General features: G+C 31.5%; 1 protein-coding gene across 1 annotated transcript in view; it reads right to left on the reverse strand.

Moving 5' to 3' along the window:
* Positions 1-22824, reverse strand: part of LOC126739513 (cuticlin-4) — a 105921-nt gene that overhangs the window by 8867 nt on the left and 74230 nt on the right. Inside the window, exon 8 of the mRNA XM_050445252.1 lies at positions 19065-19238. Coding sequence (XP_050301209.1) covers positions 19065-19238 — 174 coding nt within the window. The remainder of the gene's footprint in view (positions 1-19064; positions 19239-22824) is intronic.

Below are 22824 nucleotides of genomic sequence, written 5' to 3' on the forward strand. Positions count from 1 at the left end.
TTGTGAGTTTATCCATGTTTTGCGATACAATACGAGAGCATTAAGATTATCTCTTTGAAATTTATCGGCATTCAAATCCAAATCCTTATAATTTATGTTAATTATTATAATTTGTTGAGTGGTAAAGATAAAATAAATACTAGCAGTATTGTAAAGTCAAACGTTTCTTTATTATAATGCAAAAATTTACAATTAAATGCCTCTTTAACTTAGATCTCGTACATAAAGTCAAAAAGAAAATTAATAACTAATGTATGAGTTGAAGGTAAATAACGAGATTGAAAACACTGAACGTTTGTTTAGACTTCTTAAATTCGAAAGTATTTCAAGCTGAAAAAACTTTTACAATATTACGAAATAAAGCTATAAAAATTTTTAAAGGAACCAAAAACTCTAATCAGTTACTATCAATAATAATAATATTAATATAATATGCTGACCATACTCAATTGTATACCAGTTTTGACAAAGAAGAACTAACTGCATCTATAGGAAAACTTAATAACCATTTCCATATATTCTTATTCAGCTAACAATTGACTAAAATTAAATCCTAGTAAATCGGCAATTATGTTTTTTGGGCCTAACAAGGACTGGGTTAAGGATAATGTTATAATAACTTTAAAAAATATAGCATTGCCAAATGTAGAAAAATACACAAAAATTTAGGTTGGTGACAGCCTAAAGTTTGAAAGTCAGGTTGTGACGGTGGTCCAAACATCTTTCTGTGCATTGAAACATTTGTACAAGAGTAGGGAAATTATTAACACAAACCTGAAAATAAAGTTAACGGAATCCCCTGTTTTATCACACTGCAATAATTATGGTGACACAGTTTATTGGCCTTTTCTTAATAGAAATTCAAAATACCGGCTTCAAAAAATACAAAATGCTTGTGTACGGTTCATTTTTGGGGTGAGTGTGAGAGAGCATATCACTCCAAAATATTGGGAACTTGGTTGGTTGAAAATATGCGATCGTCAGAGGCTTCATCTGAGTTGCCTAGGAAAACGGTTACTTGATAGTTCCTGTCCAGGCTATCTGTTTGATAAGCTTAATAAAAGAAATACTCTTCATAACAGAGACACGCGCTTTAATGATTTATTTGATGTTCCTAGGCATAGAACAGAACTTTTCCAACGTTCGTTTTCTGATTTGTTACCTAAGTGTAAAAACACAGTGGACGCCGATTTCCTGCTTACCGGCAGCCAGCGCCGATCGGCGCCTATAAGCTTCTATAATAAATAATGCTTTCAAGTTAGCAATAACACAATAGAGACAGGCTCAGGCTTGTTGGCGCTGGTAGTCGGCGTCACCGGTTTTACCGGAATGATTATTTAGTTCTTTCTAGCCGGTTGTTCGTACAGGCAGACAGATACAGCTATGGATATAGAGATTTTAATAGCATCAGTGTATAAGAAATGCCCAATATGGGATAAGAAAAGTAAATTACACAGCAATAGAAATGTTGTTGACAAATGTTGGAAAGAAATTGCTGAAGAAATGAAAGAGGATGGTACGTATGAAAATATATATCTATTATTTCGTTTATTATAATATTATTGTTTTTATTTCTCTAAAAATATGAATAAATAGATTATTATTTATCGTATGACAGAGTGATGTTGGAAAAATATGTTACAAATATATCTCTAATCGTTTTGGCTTCATTTAATGGTCGTCCTGTTACTTGCCATCTATTGTGATCAGGAATATTTAACCTTACATCTGTCAAATGTCGTTCAAATCCTTCTCTGTCTATTATAGTGTTGTGAAGAATACATATACATTTAATTATATGATCTGCAGTAGCTATGTCAGTTTCAATGCACTTTAAAAGTAGTCTCCATTTAGCACTCACGATACCAAAGGCACATTCAATAGTTTTTCTTGCACGAGATAAACGTTTATTAAAGCACTCTTTCTCAAAATTTAAATCTCTTCCACCAAATGGTTTCAAAAGATAAGGAAGCAAGGGGTATGCTTCGTCACCTATTAGTACAAACGGTGCTTTTAAGGTAGTTTGAGGCAGATACGCTGGTTCTGAAATATCCAGTTGTTTATTCGATAGCAACTTATACAGTTCCGAAGATTGAAATGTACCACCATCACTTTGTTTGCCGTATCCACCGACATCTATAACTATAAATTTATAATTTGCATCTGCTACTCCTTGTAGGACCACAGAAAAATATTTTTTATAATTAAAAAACATTGACCCTGAATTTCTAGGGCAAAGAATGCGTACATGTTTTCCATCAATACTGCCGATGCAATGTGGAAAATTCCAAATATTGTTAAAATCTTCAGATATCTTTTGAAAATCATCTTTCGTGGGCACAGGCATATGGACTGGTTGCAGTACTTTCCACAATGCAGCAACTATTTCTGTTACAATTTTTCCCACAGTAGAAGCTCCAACCCTGAATGAAAATGACAGCATTCTGAAAGATGAGCCTGTAGCAAGATACCTGCAAAAAACATATTTTATTAGAACGTGGTTTTGACGTAAATGAATGGTCAGTGAGGGGTGTAAATTAAAATTATCCTGAAAGTATATTTTTAGAGATGGTAAAATCATAAGATAATGAAAGCAAACAATAAATTTGAAAAAATTATTGAATTTTGAATAATCAAGATATTTACAAATTTTTGATACTAATTATTTTTATTTCATACTTTTTAGTGCATTTTGAATTTCGGCGTCGCGTCGGTGCAATTTTTTACTATGTAATTTTGTTTCAGAAAATAAACTGAGGAAAAAATGGAAGTATATCAGGGATCAATTTTCCGTAGAATTATGAAAATTTCCTCCTCCACGTTCAGGTGATGCCGCAAATGATACTCCGACATCCATGTGGCCATACTTCAAACTGCTCTTATTTTTGAAAGATACGGTAATGCCTAGAAAGTTGAAAGGAAATTTGCCACAAGTAAGTGGTCGTACTGAAAGCTTTGCAGAAAGTCAAACTGAAGCAGAAGAGTCGATTCAGTCATCGATGGAATTAGACGAGACCAGCTTTTGTTCCACTGAAGATGTTGTACCTCCTCAACGAAATGCTGGCGATGATATCGTAGAAAATACAAGGCAAGAAAATATTGAAACACCTTCGAGAACAAAAAGGAATACTGATGTATCTTCGACACCACAATTTTCATCTAAAAAGAAACGAGGCCCAACAGAAATATTTAACGACTCATTATTAGAAATTGAGAAACAAAAAGTAGCATACCTAGAGTCAAAATCTAAGCGAGCAAATGAGAAAGAAGATGAACACCTCTTGTTTTTTAAAAGTCTTCTGCCTCATGTGAAAAAAATTCCTGAGTCACGCGTATTAGCTTTTCGATGCCGGGTTCAAGAGCTAGTTGAACAATTTTCATACCCGCTAAATAGGTTCGAATCTGTTCCATCTACGATCCTTGGTCCTTCAACTTCCAACTCATCTATTTCCAATCAATCACTGAATTACATCGATAGAAATCGTTTCACTGCAGAAGAAGAATGTACAAGTCTCATTTTATCAAACATGGAACAACCTGAAACGGTTTCTGGTACTTCCGAATGTCCCCCACCACTGTCCTTCTTTTTGAAATAAAAATTTAATCAACCATTTTAAGTCTTATTTTTGTTGAAACAAAACCAACATATGTAATTATTTGCTAGACGTTTTGTTAATAGTAAATGATTTGTTTGTTAGTAACCTACTTAAAATATATACTCGTAAATATTATAAAGATACTTACCTCAAGGTAATGACTAATCTTTCTTCTGGTAAAATGGGCTGACTGTGAAGGTTACACCAGTTTTTAGTTAGAAGATGTTTAACTTTTTCTAGAATATATTTGAAGGTTTCATGGTTCATTCTGGTGTACTGAAAAAAGCGGTCAGGGTCATCTGTCAACTTCTTGAACAAATGATGATATTCACCATAAAGTACCCTCTCACGATTTATAGAGTGAACACCAACTTTTTTTCTAGTAATTATTTTAGTTACAAGGCTATCTAACGCAATAAATTCATCGTCAGATGAGCTAGATGCCATGTTGACGCGAAGGTTAACCTGGAACTGACAAAAGGCTGGTTTTTATTTGCTTTTTTCTCGTCGGCACTGTGTCCGCACTAAGTGCCGAAATTCGGAACGGATCGGCGCTGGTTTCCGGTAAGCAGGAAACCGGCTTTCACTGTGTTTTCGCCCTAAGTTAGCCAACACTGATATTTTTCGCAAACTGTATGACCTACCATTTTTGCATTTAAGAAAAAATATAAGCAACATTTACTTAGCCAAGCTTAAATTGTTAGTTGGTAAAAGCAATATACTTACGCCATAGAATGTCAAAAATCGTTAGTGATACAATGTTATTCCTACGCTTGTGTTACCTTCTGTATACCTTTATAATTACAAAAGTATCGTTGCCTAGTTAGTACCTTAAGTTGCCAATATGTAAATTTATTCTTATGTATTTTGTACGTATGCTCGGTTAATAACAGATATGCTGAACTTCGCCGAGTTAAAAGTAAAGGCCTATTATTATTATTATTATTATTAATTAATATTATAAAATGCTATGAAACTATACGAAAAAGACACATCCAAGATAAAAATTAGCTACGTCGAGTATAAAGGATAAATGCAAAGTACTAAAGAGACTTTTTAATATTTTCTGACTTTCCTATGAGAAATCGAAATATTTTTCATTGTCTTTTTGTGCTCTATAACTAATTTTAAAAAACTCGTTCAATTAGTATTTAGCCAGTACTTACTTTCAAAAATTCACAAATAAAATTATTGGATCAGAAATTCGCATTCTTTGACTAACATGCTTTTTAAAACCAAAGGAGGTTATTAACTCTAGTTAATAACGGTACACGATGTTGTAGACACAAATAAAAATATTATATTTTATATTTTTATTTATGTTAGTGAGAGTTAGTGTGTAATTTTTGTATTTAGATGAGGTCTGATAATACGGCGAAACTTTTAATAGACGCTTGGTTTGTGAGACTTTGAGTATACTTTCTCCTCCTTTGGTCATATATCTAAGTCTCTTTGAGAATAATGGATGATTATTTTGAAATGCTTTTAAGAATATAAAAAAATCAACTAGCAAAAATTATAATAACATTCCAGGAATATTCAAATTTATATATTTTATTCCATCCTTCTAAGAAGAGTCAAGAACTTCCTATTGCTATTGAGTGAATCAACAAAAGGAAGTCACACACAAGTATTTATGGACCCGTCTATGGAATACCAAATTTACTTTACTATACCGTTGTATAAGAATAAAAAAACAGGAGTGTAGGGAGTACGTTGCATACAAATATTATTGTAATATTTTTACTACATCCGTTTTATTAATTTTTGATTGGCTATAGCGTGGAGTTTGTATAAGCACAGGTCCTAATATGCTTAATTTGTTTATCGCATAAATTTAATATGTAACACCCGGATGACTTGCGTATATATAAAAGGTACTCCATTAGATTGGCAGGCTTAACGGTTCGTTAACCAAATCTGGGTTAGTCACCGACTACCAAAAATCCGATTTACGGTTAACTTTTTTTTGTTCCTTGAAGAGATTCTTTTCTCTTAGTACTTTGTTGGTTACGTAACCGATATCCCGTGGTCATTTTTTTGTGTTAGACCGGCAGTTCTTTATAACGGTTTATGGCTAATTAATCTCTTTTTCATCATAAAGAAGTGATGCGTCTGTCTGATTATCTTTTGTTTTTTTTTAATGAAATATCGGAGTATTTGTACAGGATGGCCTACTAAGAATGCGAGGTACTGTGTCTCGGAACGTATTTATCGCAGAGACTTGCAGTAAAAAATATTACTAAGACGACCGAGAGAAAAACCTGGAAAATATTTGAAAGTTTGTAAAATTACCGCTAGTGGTCGTATCTGCAATCTTGAACCTAAAAAAGTACATTTTTTGTATATTATAACTAACAAAAAATTACTTAATCTTTAAAGTAGAGGACAATCTGAAACTTTTTTGTTCGACAGTTTTTGCTATATCTCTGAAAATAAAGTGGTGGAGGGGGTATGTAAAGTTTTCCATAAAAAACATCCTGTATCTTAGAAATGGCTTGGTCGAGTTTAACACACTTGTGTTTTCAAAAAGAGCATTTTTGGGCTTTAACTGTTTTAGTATTCGAAGTTTTGTTAGTTTCACATGTCGCCGTCAGAAGGCTTTTTTGAACATTCCGACAGAAATCGTAAATTTTCTGAAAGAAATTAAATGCATTTGTATGATTTTTTTTCATGAAAAAGTAGCTAAATGATGCTCAAACAGGCTCGCGAAAACCGCATCTCGATAACTTATTTCTAACTTAAAATTTAGGCGAAAGAAAATTTTATACGAAAATCCTATACTTAATTTTTTTTGGCAATTATTAGCAGGCAAAAAACATAAATAAATATCCCTCGAATAGTCAATAGTTTCTCTTACTTTTCTATAATTTTTGTCGTAATAATGCGTTTTACGAAGAATGCAGCTGTGGATTTGCTTGCAGTTTATTTTGAATGTCTTCAGAATGCCGCAGTAGGAAAAAGAGTGTACGCGGCTCGATATCTAAATCGGTGTCCTTGCGATGTGAGAGTTTTTCCCAGATTAGTGTCTCTTAACTTACGAGCCAGTGGTAGTTTTCAGCCTAAATTTCAACGGCAACGAATTAGAAAAACCCAAGGAAATATTAACTACATACTGGGGTACACTTAAGGAAATTCTTATGTTAGCACAACGCCTTGCATTTGGCATATCGCGAACAATGGTTCAAAATATTTTGAAAGACCATAGGTATGTTTAAATGACCGTCACAATATACTGACTTATTTGATTTATCAAATATTTTTTTTAATTTTTACTAGTAATTTTAATTAATTTTAAAATGCACCTATATCATGTCGTTTTGCATCCGGCTTCAAAGAGGAAGACTTCGATCGAAGGTTGGACTACTATCATTGGATGTTTGGTATGATTCGGGAAAATAGAGAATTTTTATTTAAAATTTTTTGGACCGATGGAGCCACCTTTAATAGCGACGGTAGAGTCAATCTGCACAATACGCATTACTGGTCTGCAGAAAATCCGCATGTCAAGTTTAACACCAAGATCGTTGCAGTTTAAATGTGTGGTGTGGGTGGTACTGGGAGGCAAAATTGATGTGTAAAAATGGTAATTCTATAGTTTAGCAGCTTTTGTCAAAACGAACGAAAAATGGTCGGGTTTTTTGCAAATTGGGTAGTTTTGGATCAATATATTTCACTAAGGGTGTCGGGAACCCACATTTTACCCGAGACGAGGGTGTTATCACGCACTAAGTCACTCACTATTGGACGTGATTAATCATTGGAATACCCGTGTATTCGATTAGTTTTGTCAACAAGCAGGTGACAACTGTAAATGCGTAACATTTACCAAGAGGTTGGGATGGGATGAGATGGATGGGTTGGGTTGAATTGGGTTATGTTATGAGAATTCTCTTTCACTATAGGAGCACACAAAATAGAGCCAGCGAAGAGCCTTGAATACAATCTATCCTTCACTGATCATGTCAAAAATTTAATTAGTAAAACAAATAAAGTCTTTGGGGTGCTACAAGCCGTCCTGCCAAATACAGTAGGTCCTCGAAGTGCTAAAAGAAAGGTGCTTGCAACGGCCGTGCAATCCATTATTCTATACACGGCCCCAGTATGGTGCGATGCGTTTAAACTAGAAACAAACAATAAAAGATTGTTAAGCTGCCAACGGAAAATTGCGATACGATGTATGAGATCCTATCATACGGTATCAACAGAAGCCTATACTATGCTAATTGCAGGACCAATTCCTATTACTAAAATGATTGATGAACGAACAAGAATTTACGAATGCGTCAGAAATCAAGATAAACACACAACAATAAAACAAATAATAAAAAACGAACGCGAAAGAACTATTGAATCACGGCAGCAGGAATGGCACGCCAGTGGCCTTACAATAGTGGACCAGAAAAATTATACCAGATATAAGGTCATGGCTTACTAGAAAATTTGGCGACATTACTTGTCTGACAGTGCCTGTCAGGTCATGGGTGTTTTGGATCCAACTTGTATATATTAAAAAGAAAATTAAGCCCAAAATGCCCGTACGGTGACGCAGAAGATGACACTGTCAGCCACACGATCTTTGACTGTGTTAAATTCACGTCCATAAGGAACGAGACAAATGCTACCATAGGAGAAGTCATAACCGAAAGTAATTTAATAGGCCTAATGCGAAAAGATACTTGGAAATAGCAGCAGGAATGCTAACTAAAATTGTAAAAGTAAAAGAAGAACAGCTCATATGAAACGCAGCCCCCACAATTTTAAAGTATATTCCTGCAGGAACCGTGCCAAAATGTGGATGGAAACAAAAGAGAAAAACTGTGGCGAAGTTCGACACTGCCCATGATCGCCCGACTTCGACCAATGGCCATGGCCTTGCATAGATAAGCGTTTTTCAAGTCGTCTTTCTGTTCTTAATGGGGTGCCTCAAGGTAGTATATTGGGGCCACTACTATTTAGTATTTATACAACATGCTTTCCTCAATATTTTGAATACTGTAAGTATCACTTCTATGCAGATGATACACTCTTAAAAATAGGTGAATAAAAATTCAACAATTGTATAGATTTTACATACAATTTGATTCTGGAAATGGTACAGAATCAATTTGTGTAGAAATTCTCAATGCTATTGTGTTTAAACAACTGTGGTTCTATAATCAACAAATTGTGTATCAATTTGATTTATTTTATTGTATATATAGTACACTATTTGTGGACTTAAATTCGACAATATTTTATATTTATTTAATATAATTGTTCAGTAAAAAAGCAAACTCTTAGTGTTTTTTTAACATCGTATGTACAGGAAAAAAACACAATTTGTGCATTTTAAATACACACGTTAGTGTAGGTTGTTTTAACAATATATTTTATTTTCTTTCATTTCAACTAATAAATTTGATTACAAATTGTGTATAATAATACTATATATTGTTTTATAAATTTAAATATAGTATAGGTTACTTATTTTAGGTTTGTATATCAAATTAACATAAGAACTGGAGTTTTTTATTACAATATTTTGTATTTATATTCATAAAAATTTTAAAATAATCAATATATTTGTATAAAAAAAAAACAAATTATTTAAAAATTTAAAATACGTTTTAGAGAATTTCGTCATAAATCTGTGTAATAGATAGGTCATAATTTGATTAAAATAAAATAAGTCTTGTAAAAAATGGGAAATAAGTGAGGCCCAACGTTTGGTAAAAAAAGTAGTCATATTAGAAAAATACAGATTGAATATGTATTTTCCTAATTTGACTTATTTTCTTTTTATCAAACGTTAAGCCCCCAGTTTTTCCCATCGTGTTACTTAATTTACTTATTTAATTTTAAGCAAATTATGACTTTTTTCCATATTGACTATTTTTCCCAAGCACTCTAACATTTATGTTTTATAAAAATTTTAGTTGCATAGGTAGGGTAAAAAAATTCAATTGTTTTAGAAAAACATTTTTTTATTTAAATACCTTTTAAAAAAGTACACATAACCTGCACAACAAAACACAAAAACTTTAGTAGTAGTATTACAAATACACATTAGGAACGCAAATAGGAACTTAAAATGGAAATTCTTAGTTGTAAAAACAGGATTTTAAATAAGGCTAATAAACACATACATTGATGTACAGGGCCATTTTTTATATTTGTGTGCCCATAAACAGGGGTACTGTAAGTGATAGAGAAAAACTTTTTATACAAAAGTTGCATACTTTTTTCCGTATTATCTTTTAGATTTGAAAAAAAAACAAAAGCTTATTGCAAAGTTAATAAAACAATAGCAATAAGTTGATTTTATTAAATAAAACGCCCTATATATTTTCTGCTAGATCTAAAGACCTTTTTTCAACGAAATACAACGAAAATTCTTATGTAGGTACATACCTACATATTAACAACATACAGTTTTAAGCTAAGGGTTTTATTTATAGGTACATAATAATATGCTCCTGGAGTTGGTCCAATAAACCCCACTCCTTAAGTTTATCTTCAACGAATATATCCATTTTTTTCTTATGCAATTTTAACACTTTTAACACTTATAAAACGAAAAAACTTTAAAACAAATTAATGCCGGCCGCAGTGGCGGATCTGGAAAGTTTTGGTAGGTGAGGCGAACCCCAAAAATTAATTATAATATATTTTCAAGTTATATAATTTAAAAACAATGGACTGTAACAGGTATTATAAGACGATCAAAAATTTAATACACCCACATTTAAATTATTTAAATATTTATAACTCGTTTTTGCAGAATAAGGCTATAAGAAACCGCGATTTTTCAGATAATTTATTTCCAACAAAACTTGCATTATAAATTTGTTAGTTTTTTGAAAAAAATAAAGTTGTACTACTTATTGTAATGTATTTAATACATGCGAAAACGAACAAAAAATTAACCTCTATACCAGACCTAAATAACAAATTTTAAAAGAAAAATAAGCTAACAAATTAAACTTTATAAACTAATCAAGGGCTCGATTTTTAGTTACTAAAAAAGTTTTTATAATTTTTTCATAAAAGTCCTCTTCGTCTGTTTTGGAACTAGTCATATCATTAATAAGCGACTTTTCGATTGGCAAGAGTGCAAGGTCATATAACCGGTCTTGATTCATAGTCTTAAGGCAAGAAAAATGTCTTTCCACACTTGCACTTGCAATAGGTAAAGTTAATATGATATTAAGTTTAGTTGTATACATACATCATAATAAGTTTAGTTGTATACGGAAAAACATCTTTTAGGTCGTTTGTGAGAATATTAAATATTTGTTGTGGACTACAGCCTGAAAACTGTTCATCGCCAAATATTATTTTTCAGTTCAGTTTTTAACGCAAGTTATTGCATTCAATTAGCGCTAAAAATTGTATGTCTGTAAAGTTCTTAAATCTTTCTGTTAATTGTACAACTATTGTATCAAGAATTTCAAAATAAAGACCTTTCATATTTTCGTCAGACTTATCTTTAAGATTATATGAAAAACTGATGGTTTGTTTGGCATTATTAACTAAATTAGCTGATTTTGTTTTTAAATTATACAAAATATCATCTGTCCTTAATTCGCCTAGTTGCGCAATACATGTATCAACATATTTTTTGCATAGGACAACATCAAATGTTTTTTTTTTTAAATTGTCATAATGAAAATCTGTTTTTAAGAAAATTTCGCTGAACACATTTAAAAGAAATAGAAATTCAAATTCTAAAAAAGATTTTAGAAATCCTTTAGCACTATTAATAGAGACCGCACCTGAAGATCGATCATTCATAATATTTTCAAACACGGAGATAACGTTGATGTATTCATTTGTTAGTAGCAAAACAATCTTGGATCTGGATGCCCATCTGTGCCACCAGCTTTTCTTTGTAATTAAATGGAGATAAAACGCTGGCAACTAATGTGTATAAGGCTTCTGAAGTTCGGTCATCACTCACATCGTAAAAACCCAAAAATCGTTCATAAATATTCAGAGATTTTTTCTCGACATATCTTAGTGACACTGCACACTGAGATTTTTCAGTAATGTTGGTGGTATCATCTACAATTACGGCAAAAAAATCCTTGTCTTTAAGTTGCTGATTAATCTCTTCTTTAATTACTTCACTTATGCAAAAAATTAAATAATTTTGAATGGTTTTTGGAACAAAATGATTTTCCAAGCTTTTCAATATGATTTCGTAGTTTTTCATTATATTTTATTTTGGGATTAAAAAAATCAATAAAGTTTCCCCTATTTTTCGAACCTCTTCCTCGATGACCACGAAATGACAGTTCTTGTTTTGCTAGGAGTATAGTGGTATCAATTAAGTTACTAAATAACATTCTGTTTTTTCTAACTTTCTCATTGTATATGATTTTACAATGTGAGACATTTTCCTGTAGTAAATCTTTTATTGTTGACATGTTTTTTTCTAGTCTTTTTAAATTCATAAATGATGTTAAATGATTGCCTGATTCCGCATGCTTTTTTGCTGACCGTTGCAAATTTTTAAGGTCATAGTATCCTTCTTTGACCCAGACAGACTTTACATGTGAAAGAAGAACACATGGCCAACAAAATATAATTTTTGAGCATGTATACTCCCACACAACCAAGGATAGGTATTGTACCAAGATGATTGAAAGGAACGAAAATACTTTGAGCCTGAAACGTAATTAGTACTTGTGGTTGATCGACCTATATTTTTACAATGTTTAATATTTTAAAAAAAATGATTTAAGGAAAATTTGAAATAAATAAATATAATATAATCATTATTTTCTAATATTTAGATCGATCAACATTTAAAAGAGGATGAATAATGAAGAAAGGTATAGTCAGCCCAATTCTATATATTTAGTCATTTAAAAAAATTATAAAAAAACATTATTTGGCATAAGTAGGTTTACTTTAAATCGGTTGAGTATATGTGGTTTGGAACATCATGTATGGCAGGAAACAAGAATAAAATTGTATATGTATAAATATTAAAATAGATTAGATTTTATAACAATATATTATTTTATTCTTAAAAATAATTAGTATTATTAAATAAAAAATAATAATAACATAAATATTATATATTATGATTATTTTTTATATTACATTATTAGTAGAAGTTTACTACATACTAATATTTCAAAGATGAAATGTAAAAAAATATATTGCCATACATGAAATTTAAACTACTCCTTTCCAAATTATTATCATCGCCCTTTCTTTACCTGATCTTTTATCTTCTTTTAAATTGCATAAAGATGGCTGAGGTCTACCAATAGTAAGAATCTTTCTTTTTTCATTTTCCGTTCTTCTGAAAAACGGAATTTCCAGCAAACAAAGTAATGGGTCATATTTAGGGCCAAACACAGCCATGACTTTTTATAATTAATTAAAAATGTTTTGTAAAGTCTAAATCACAAACACTTAACACTACAAAAATAAATAATTCATGTTTATTCAAAAAAAAAACAACAATATTCAATAACAAAACATAGAGATTTTCTATTTTCTAGGCTGCTAATAACGTGCTGTTCTCCGCCCGCCACTTGACTGCCAGCGGGCTTTTCCAAATTTGAAATCGTTCCGTACCGGGTATCTTGCGGTTTTTCATGCGGCGACAGCGAAGATCGCCTCAATCGGACCATTCGGTGGCGATATTTTGTGATTGCGCGGGCGGGTATAGCTCAAAGAGCACGTTCATAAAGTTAAATGTTGAGGCGACGGGAAGGTACCGCTGACCAATAGGTTTTACCGGATTTATATACTACTATTTTACCGAAATTAATTTTAAAAGGTTTTAAATATTAATTGATTTTCATTTTTTAAACGAATGCTACTATATAATATCGTATTTTTTTAAATATTTATGCAAGGTGAGGCGTCGCCTCCCTTGCCTCACCGGCAAATCCGCCACTGGCCGGCCGGTTGATTGAAGGACTGAAGAATGAACAGTTGAACACCTGTGACACTGGGAATTATAGCAATGCTGCCAAATCAAATGTATTTTAAAGATTACACCGCCAATTAAAAAAGTTACGTTTCCTTTTTCCTTGCGCGTGTTATTATCACGATATTATTTAAATAAATAAAATTAGAACTTATGCTAATTGGGCTTATTTTTAAATATCCTATTAAATCATTTTCAAATTTTCAAACAACTTTAAATCGACTGCAAATTTTGATGCATACCTTTACAACTGTTTAATATTGAATCTGGCAACATTGACGCTAACAACGAAGTTCTAGCGGCAAAGGCAAGGGCGTCGGGCGCGTCCCCCTTTTTACACAATTGTGTATTATAACTACACAATACATGTTTTAAAATTCAATAATTGTGAAGGGCTATTAGCAAGAATCTTTTTTATTCTACACAATTGTAAATAAAATCAACACAAGCCAGAATAAAAAATTAATTAAAAATTGTAGTAAAAATATACTTGGTTATTAGATTTTTTACCAAACTACATTGGATAAAAAAAAAATGTGGAATATTTATACACATCATCTTAATAATTAATATCCACTTATGGTGTATTAATTTAATATGCAATAATTGTATAAATTATACACATTAAAACATATACAAAATGCCTGAGAATTTTTATACAGGACTGTGAGATATTATCTAACAATTGTGTATTAAAATTAAACATTTTTTTTTACACAACAAAATGTAAAAAATCCATCGGGATTTTTCTGTGTGTACGCAGTTGTATCACTTCTTTGCACCTTCTGATTATTTAACTGCTTTGAACCATATAAATGCTGATCTTGATGCACTTGTTAAAGTCTCTAGTAAGCATATGTTAAAATTAAACCCTAAAAAATGTGTAGTTATTCTCTTTGGAAGTAACGTTCAAATAAGGACTATTTATGAAGAATTTTCTTTGTTTGTTGGACATCAAAAACTTCAAGTAGGTGAGAGCACGAAGAGCTTGGGTTTAACACTCGATTCACAGCTAAAGTTTAGTGGACACATATCAAATAATCTTAAAAAGTCGTATTGTGCTTTAAAAACCATGTACCCTCATCGACATTACTTAGATCTGAATATTAAACGTGAGCTATGCGACTCTCTTGTGTTGTCAAATTTTAATCATTGTGATGTGGTTTATGGACCTTGTCTAGATGGTCAAGACTCCTATAGAGTTCAAAAAATGCAAAACTCTTGTATTCGTTTTATTTATGGCATTAATAGGCGAGGTCATGTATCACATAAGCTTAATGATCTTAAGTGGCTTAATATGTTTAATAGACGTAAGCTACATTCCAGTGTGCTATTTTATAAAATTATTAAATACCGCAGTCCTCCCTACCTATACAACAAAATTACATTTCGGACAGACATTCACCACTTAAATTTAAGAAGTAAATTATTAACTATTCCTAAACACAAAAATCAATTTTTCAAAAAATCATTCTCTTATAATATTTCTCATATCATTAATGCGCTACCACCTGATATAACTGATATTTCGAATTCCATTTATAGATTCAAAACAAAAGTAAGGCAAATCTTATTGGATAATCAGTAACATGCATATTAGAGCTATAAGATTTATTTTTAATTTTTCTTGTTTATAAATTGTAATTGAATGGCTAGTATTAGATATATTCTTCCGTATTTAATTGTTGTATTGTTGTAATCTGTACCAAATCATCAACTACCTAGATGTAATGTATGTACATTATATCTAGTAGTTAGTTTAATTCGTTAGTTTTATTCAAAAAGTAGTTTAGTTTAAAAAGTTTTTTATGTTGTAGCTATGTAGGTAGAACAGAACCTGCATTTTCAATGCAGGAGTCTGATACATTGGCTTTTATTTACCTCAAATATTGAATACACCTGTAAGTTTATATTCTATGTAATTTTCATGGTAAATAATAAACGTTATTATTATTATTATTATTTCCAAGACCTCTTAAAAAAATAGAGTTGGGTTTTGTTGGGTTGGGTTGGCTTGGTGAGATGGGGTTAGATTGGGTTGGGATAAATTGTTTTGACTTAGGACGTTGAGCCCATGGGGAAGCGTAAGCTTCCCATGTGCAGACTCTTTTATGCAGAGGTTCGGACTTTTGACATTTTCTAAAATTTTCACACTCTGTTCGTATGAAAAAGTATATGGAGGGCTGGTAAATGATGTTCAAACTCAAAACAATTTATTCCAACCCAACCTATCCCAACCCCTCGTAAATGTTAAGTACACGAGGGGCTTGCACTCTTCGTGTGCTTAACTCAACTCAATCTAACCCAATCCAATAGAACCAACCCCAATTAAATAAAATAACTATATTATATTCAATTTCGTGTTTGTGACCCAATATCTTCAATATTGCGGAGGGTTGTTGGGTGGGGTCAGAAATAAAACAGAAACCTGTTTACCTAAATGTCGACGTTTCGACTTATATTAAGTCATCCTCAGGACACTGAAATGGATTCAAGTAATTACAGAGATAAAACAAAATAATTTCAAGGACATAAAAAACACTATTAAAATAAATGTTCTTTAAGTTACAAAAATTAAAACAACAAAAAACAAAAACCACGACACAGTTAAAATTACATTCAGGTACAATCCGTTAAAAGAAATTTAAAAAAAAAAAAAAAACAGTATAAAATTAATTTTTTTTTTTTTTCCACTTTTCTTTTTTTTTTATATATATTACACCTCTTACCTAAGTCTAGGTTTCTTAAGTTATAATTAAAATAGGAGCGTAGAGTTATTTTTAACATGAGTTAAATTGTAGGAGAAGATAATACAATCATCACTGATTGGTATCACAAACCCACTTTCTCTGAGAGATTTCTTAACTACCAATCAAATCACTCATTTAAACAAAAATTAAACATAATTAGCAACCTAAAATCCCGCGCAATAGCCTTATCTCACTCCAGTTTTCATTAAAAAAATGTTAACAAAATTAAAGATATTTTACTAAAAAACAATTTTCCTCATAAACTACACCTATTAAAGTCAAAGAAAACTAAAATCATAAATTTGCAAAAATTCCTTATATCAAAGGTTTGTCTGAAAGGCTATCAGGAGTTGTTTCTGATGATGAAGTCAGAATAGCGTTTAAAAATGAAAATACCATCAACAAATACTTCTCAAAACTAAAAGATAAAACAGCAAATGAGTTACAAAGTGGCGTGGTTTATAAAATACCCTGTTCTGATTGTCAAGGTCTGTATGTGGGTCTAACGGGCAGGTACTTAAAAACCAGAATTAGCGAACACGAAAGAAGCGTAAAACCAACGAACTACGCAGCATCTGGGAAGACTGCTCTAGCAGAACACTCCTTTAATCAACAACACCAATTTGATTTTAACAGCACTCGGATCATTGGCAGAGAATCAAATTATAAAAAAAGAATTTTACTTGAAATGGTTAATATAAAAAAGGATAAAGAAAGCATAAATAAAAAACAAGACACGGATGATCTAAATGCAAGTTACTATAATTTAATTAATTTACTACCAAAAAGATAAAACTAAAACATAAAATTTATTTTTGTCAAAGAGTGTATGTCCCAAATTTAGATCACACAGTGTATTAACAAATTAAGTTTCTGGTTTTGAACGTATAGATACATACATCTTCCTTATCTACTAATCCTTAACTTATCAACATAACATTGAATCATAAAAATTAAATGAATAAACGCTCGGAAGAATAAAAACATTTGTTTCTTGGCTTATTGTTGATTCTAGTTTGCCCACAGTAACACCTACAATTTAACTCATGTTAAAAATAACTCTACGCTCCTATTTTAATTATAACTTAAGAAACCTAGACTTAGGTAAGAGGTGTAATATATATAAAAAAAAAAAAAGAAAAGTGGAAAAAAAAAAAAAATAATTTTATACTGTTTTTTTTTTAATTTCTTTTAACGGATTGTACCTCAATGTAATTTTAACTGTGTCGTGGTTTTTGTTTTTTGTTGTTTTAATTTTTGTAACTTAAAGAACATTTATTTTAATAGTGTTTTTTATGTCCTTGAAATTACTTTGTTTTATCTCTGTAATTACTTGAATCCATTTCAGTGTCCTGAGGATGACTTAATATAAGTCGAAACGTCGACATTTAGGTAAACAGGTTTCTGTTTTATTTCTGACCCCACCCAACAACCCTCCGCAATATTAACTATATTATAATCGAATACAGGGTTACTCTAATGAGTAATCATGTCCCTTAGTGTGTCATAACACTCTGGTCGTGATAAAATTTGACTTTCCGCCAGTCTGAGTGACAAATATATATCCAAATCTACCCATTTTGCAAAAAAAAACCCGACCAGTTTTCGTTAGTTTTGAAAAAAGCCACTAAACTGCAGATTAATTGCCGTTGTTGCTGGAAGATGAACAAACGGAAAACGGCGACAAAACATGTTTTTGTAGTTAGATGGTTGCCCCGCACATTTTTCCATATGCTGTGCGAAATGCAGTTTTTCAACAGCGGTGGATTGGAAAAAGAAGTCTCTTTCACCAGATTTAATTTGTCTTGATTTTTATTTAGGGGATCAAATAAAGGACATCGTGTTTCGTCGGAGTCAATATACGACCAGAGAAGATATGAAAAACTGAATTCACAATGCACTTCTGTCTACCCATAAGAGGCTTAAATAATGTATACATAGAGCATAATGGTTAACATTTTGTACATCTGCGGAGGCGCTAAAAACCTCTTTCTTTTAAATCAGTCTTTTTCAGGGCCACAAATAAATATAAAAAAATCGAGAAAACTTAATTTTAACATTCGTATAAAATTTTTTTGGCCTAAATTTTAGGTTAGGAACAAGATATTGAGATGCCGTTTTTGCGAGTCGGTTTGGGCATTATTTAGCTACTTTTTCATAAAAAAATAATCATACCAATGCATTTAATTTTTTTGAGAAAATTTACCATTTGTGTCAGAATGTTTACAAAAGCCTTCTGGCGGCGACATGTGACAGTAACAAAACTTCGAATATTAAAACAGTTAAAAAGCCCAAGAATGGCTCATTTGAAGAACACAATTGTGTTAAAGTTGACTAAGCCATTTCTAGGATACAGGGTGTTTTTTTACGGAAATCCTTGAATAGAGATACACTAAAAATTGTCGAACAAAAAAGTTTCAGATTGTTCTCTACTTTAAAGATTTTTTTGTTAGTTTAATACATCGAAATTCACAAAAACTTTACTTTTTTAGATTCAAGATTGCAGTTACATCCCCTAGCGGTCATTTTGGAAACTTTAAAAACATATTTTTCAGGTTTTTCTCTTGACCGTTTTAGTGATAATATTTTTTACCGTAAGCCTCTGCGATGAGTACGTTCCGAGAGACAGTACCTCACATTCTTAGTTGACCACCCTGTACAATCGTAATCTGAGGAATTGACATTCAGGTTAAAAGATTTTAGTAAGAACTAATATTTAAGGAAAAAACGTCAAATATAACGTATCAAACAGAAATAATAATAAAAAAGGAAAGTAAAACCCACCTTTTCACTGAAAACCGAGCCGTCATCTTGGCCGGATTTGGCGAGGTCGTTCGCCTCGTTAACGTAGAGGCCGCTGTAGACCTCGATGGTCGCCGGAGTACCCTCGGAGTCGTTGCCCTCCGCCCCCGCGATCGCTTGTCTCCTGGGCCTCTTTCCTTTACCACATTTGTACGACTAAGAAACAAAACATTTATATTGTAAGGATTTTACTTAACGGGAGACAGGTAAAATCCATTTTTATCTAGATAGCCACCATAGTTTCTTGACAAGTAACAGGCAAAAGTCAATTGACAAATAACTTTTAGACCAATTAAATACAAAATGGAAACTTAGGGACTATTGACTATATTAACCAGAATGTCGTTACATTCCATAAGCAACTATTAAATATAATGTTACAGCTATCCTGGCCATATACAGGGTGTTTTAAATTCGAACCTCAACATGGGGATTTCGGAATCTATAAGAGATACGAAGATGGTTAAATTGGAGCACAGTTGAGACTTTTTAATAGCTTAATAATATGCCGTTTAAAAAAAATAAAAATTCCGAATGGTTCCGAAGATATTCGAAAAAAAACGAAATCGGATTTATTTTTTTCTGAACTTACTTCTCCGATTTTAAAATAATTTGCATTTTTGCATTGCCAATTTTTTCGTGCTACATAATGGTGTTTTTAAATTTTTAATACGACGTTTCGTTTTTTGCGAACTATCATCAACTTTGTTGTTTCTTATAGGTGTCATATTGGATTTTTGCATTTTTAAAATTTTTGCGAAATTACTTTTTTCCCTAACGATGTATCACAAGTAATATTTTTTATTTTTAAAAATCTGAATTTTTGGAAAAACGAATTTGGCGCAATTAATTATGCATAAACTGACAAGACAATATTTAGCCTGTCAATAAATATTACGTGTTATAAATACAAGGTACAAACAGACATATTAGCACTGCAATCGTTGACTGAAAGAGTTTGAGAACTGAACTCTTTCAATCAACGCTGCAATACCGAAATAGTGCCCACACATTATTTCACGGTTACACCCTTATTAATTTCGAAACACCTGTAAATATTTCAAAAGGGGCTAAATTAATCTATTTACTTAAAAAGAAAACTAGGGAAACTCTATTAATAATTGAATTTTATATTCGGTTTAATACGCATTGGTAAAAAAATAAACAATGAATTAACAACAAAAAAATACTCAAATGGTCGTCCCTGTGACCAAGACATAATTGCGCTCTCTTACAAATATTGAGCACCGCGCAGTTTATTTCTCTTCTTCTAAATCTGTTAAGCTCCCCAATAATAGTTAACCCTATCTTCTCAATATTTTAAAATTCCCCCTTCACATAAACTCAATTTTCTAGTGTTCCCCATAAAAATATATCTAAAATATTCAATATATGACCTTGCCAGCCATCTTACAAAACCATTATTTCCCATCCACCTGTCACCAAACCTTTCTGTAAGATAATTTGAAACTTATCATGTATTACGTGGGAAGCACGGTCTTGATGAAAACAAACTGTATTAGTATTTATGTTATCCAAATAGTCTTCAAAATCCGATCTTAGAAACTAGTAATAAGAATCTCCGTTAATAAAAGAGTTACATTAATAAAATAAGAACCGAAAATTTGATTTTTATAAAGTTCCCGAAATTGTCGTGGATTATTTTGGATCCAAATTTATTATTTCTGTTAAAAATGGCACAGTTTATAAATTTATTTTCATTGGTCCATATCACACTTAACAAATTGGGGTAATCAATAAGTCCTTGCTCTAGCCAGTTACAAAAAAATACCTTTCTTTCAGCATCACTTTCAGCATCACCGGAATGCAGTTTTTGAGCTAAAATTTTAGATGACTTGAATCCACTTTTTAAAGTTGTCTTCAAACACTTATATCAGAGGCAATCATATTTTAGAGTTCTTTGGGGTCATACAGGGTGAGTCTGTAAGTTGGAATAAATTCAGTAGCTCATACACTTTTTTTTTTCTAAAAAAAGCCCCGAACCTCGGTCATATCAGTATTTTTAGTTCTTTTAACTTTTCTTTTTTGTAGAAAATTAAGTTATACAGTGTGTCCCAAAAATAAGACATGATTTTTTTAAGTAGCAACCCCAATTTTTTATTGCGTTTTTTTTAAAGAGCGTATAAAATTATACATAGCGGCAAAATTTCAAGTTTATTTGATTTTTCAAGATAATTAATTAATTTTTTTAAATTTAATATAAATTATAAAATCTGTTTTATTCAAAAAGTTTTTTAACAAATATTTAAAATGTAGTTCATTTAATATTATCAAAAATAATTTGAAAATCGTTTTTAACTGCTATAATGTTACCGATGATTTTTTTATTAATGGCTTTTATTGCTTATTTCTAAAGATCATATCGATTTATACAATACTGCAAGATTTCAATTTTTTGTGACCTGTAGTTTCCAAGATATGTAATTTATTACTTTTTATCTAAAATTCTTAAACCACTTGGTTTCACGAAATAATACTGTAAAATAGGTTATTGTGAATAGGTTTTAGAACTACCTAAATTTTACGTGTGTTGCTTTTTTGTAATTTTTTTGTCCCGTAAGGAATTTCAAAAATTTGGAAAAAATATGGCATTCTATATTCGTTCATCAGTAAAAGTAGTAAATTTTATTATTGTTAAGAGACTTGTCTTGAGTGCAGTCTTTTTTTATTGATCATAAATCGAATAATCTAATTTAAGTACTTCTTTTTAATTTAAACGCAATGCTCTATTTAACTGAAAGCCACAAGATTGAAGTCTTAATGATGATTGGATATGGAGATAGAACAGGAACCGAAAAGAAGGTTATGGTTTTATTCAGAAACATGTATCCGGATTTACCATATACATATTATACATATCCGGATATACCATATGTATATCGCAAGATACTGTAAGCAAAATTGAAAATCAATTTCGGAAAAATGGCAACGTTAGAAGAACAACTATTTCTCATGAATCTACGCTCAATGAAAATCCCAAAAATTCATGTGTTATTATCCGTTCAAGAAAATCCTAACATTTCTGCTAGACAAGTAGTGCGCGAACTGGAACTGAGCCAGTCCTTAGTAGTAAGGGTTCTGAAGGCACAGAAATTTCATTCCTTTAAACTAACAATTATTCAGGAGCTCCATGAAGAAAATGCAGATAGAAGAATCGAATTTTGCAAACAATTTATGGAACTACTGCAGAATAATACTGTTAAAGCAGAAAATATTGTATTTGCTGATGAGTCAACTTTTTATACCGAACGGAGAAGTAAATCGACAAAATTGCCTTTATGGAGAACAAGGATGAGGCAAGGTTATACTCAACATCCACAGAAAATTAATGTTTGGGGCAGGCCAATAGGCTTATAGGCCCAATTTTCTTTGAAGAAAATCTCAATGGAGATATGTATAATTTTGACAAGAAGGATTAATTCCAAATCTAGCTGATCTGTTTCGTGATCAAAAAGAAGCTTATATACCAAAAAGAAACATCTGGTTTCAACAAGATGGTACAACTCCCCATTTTGCACATCCTGTTTGAAACTTCATGGATACTATATCTCCAGACTCCAGGCAGATGGATTGGTAGAAGAGAACCTTTTGAATGGCCATCAAGATTCCCGATCTAACTTCTTAAGATTTTTTTCTATGGGGATATTTGAAATCCAAAGTTTATGTCTACAAGCCCGCAAACATTGATGAGTTGAAAAACAGAATAAGGCATGAGTGTAGA

The sequence above is a fragment of the Anthonomus grandis genome, chromosome 8 (genome assembly GCF_022605725.1).
Source record: "Anthonomus grandis grandis chromosome 8, icAntGran1.3, whole genome shotgun sequence".
NCBI lineage: Eukaryota > Metazoa > Arthropoda > Insecta > Coleoptera > Curculionidae > Anthonomus > Anthonomus grandis.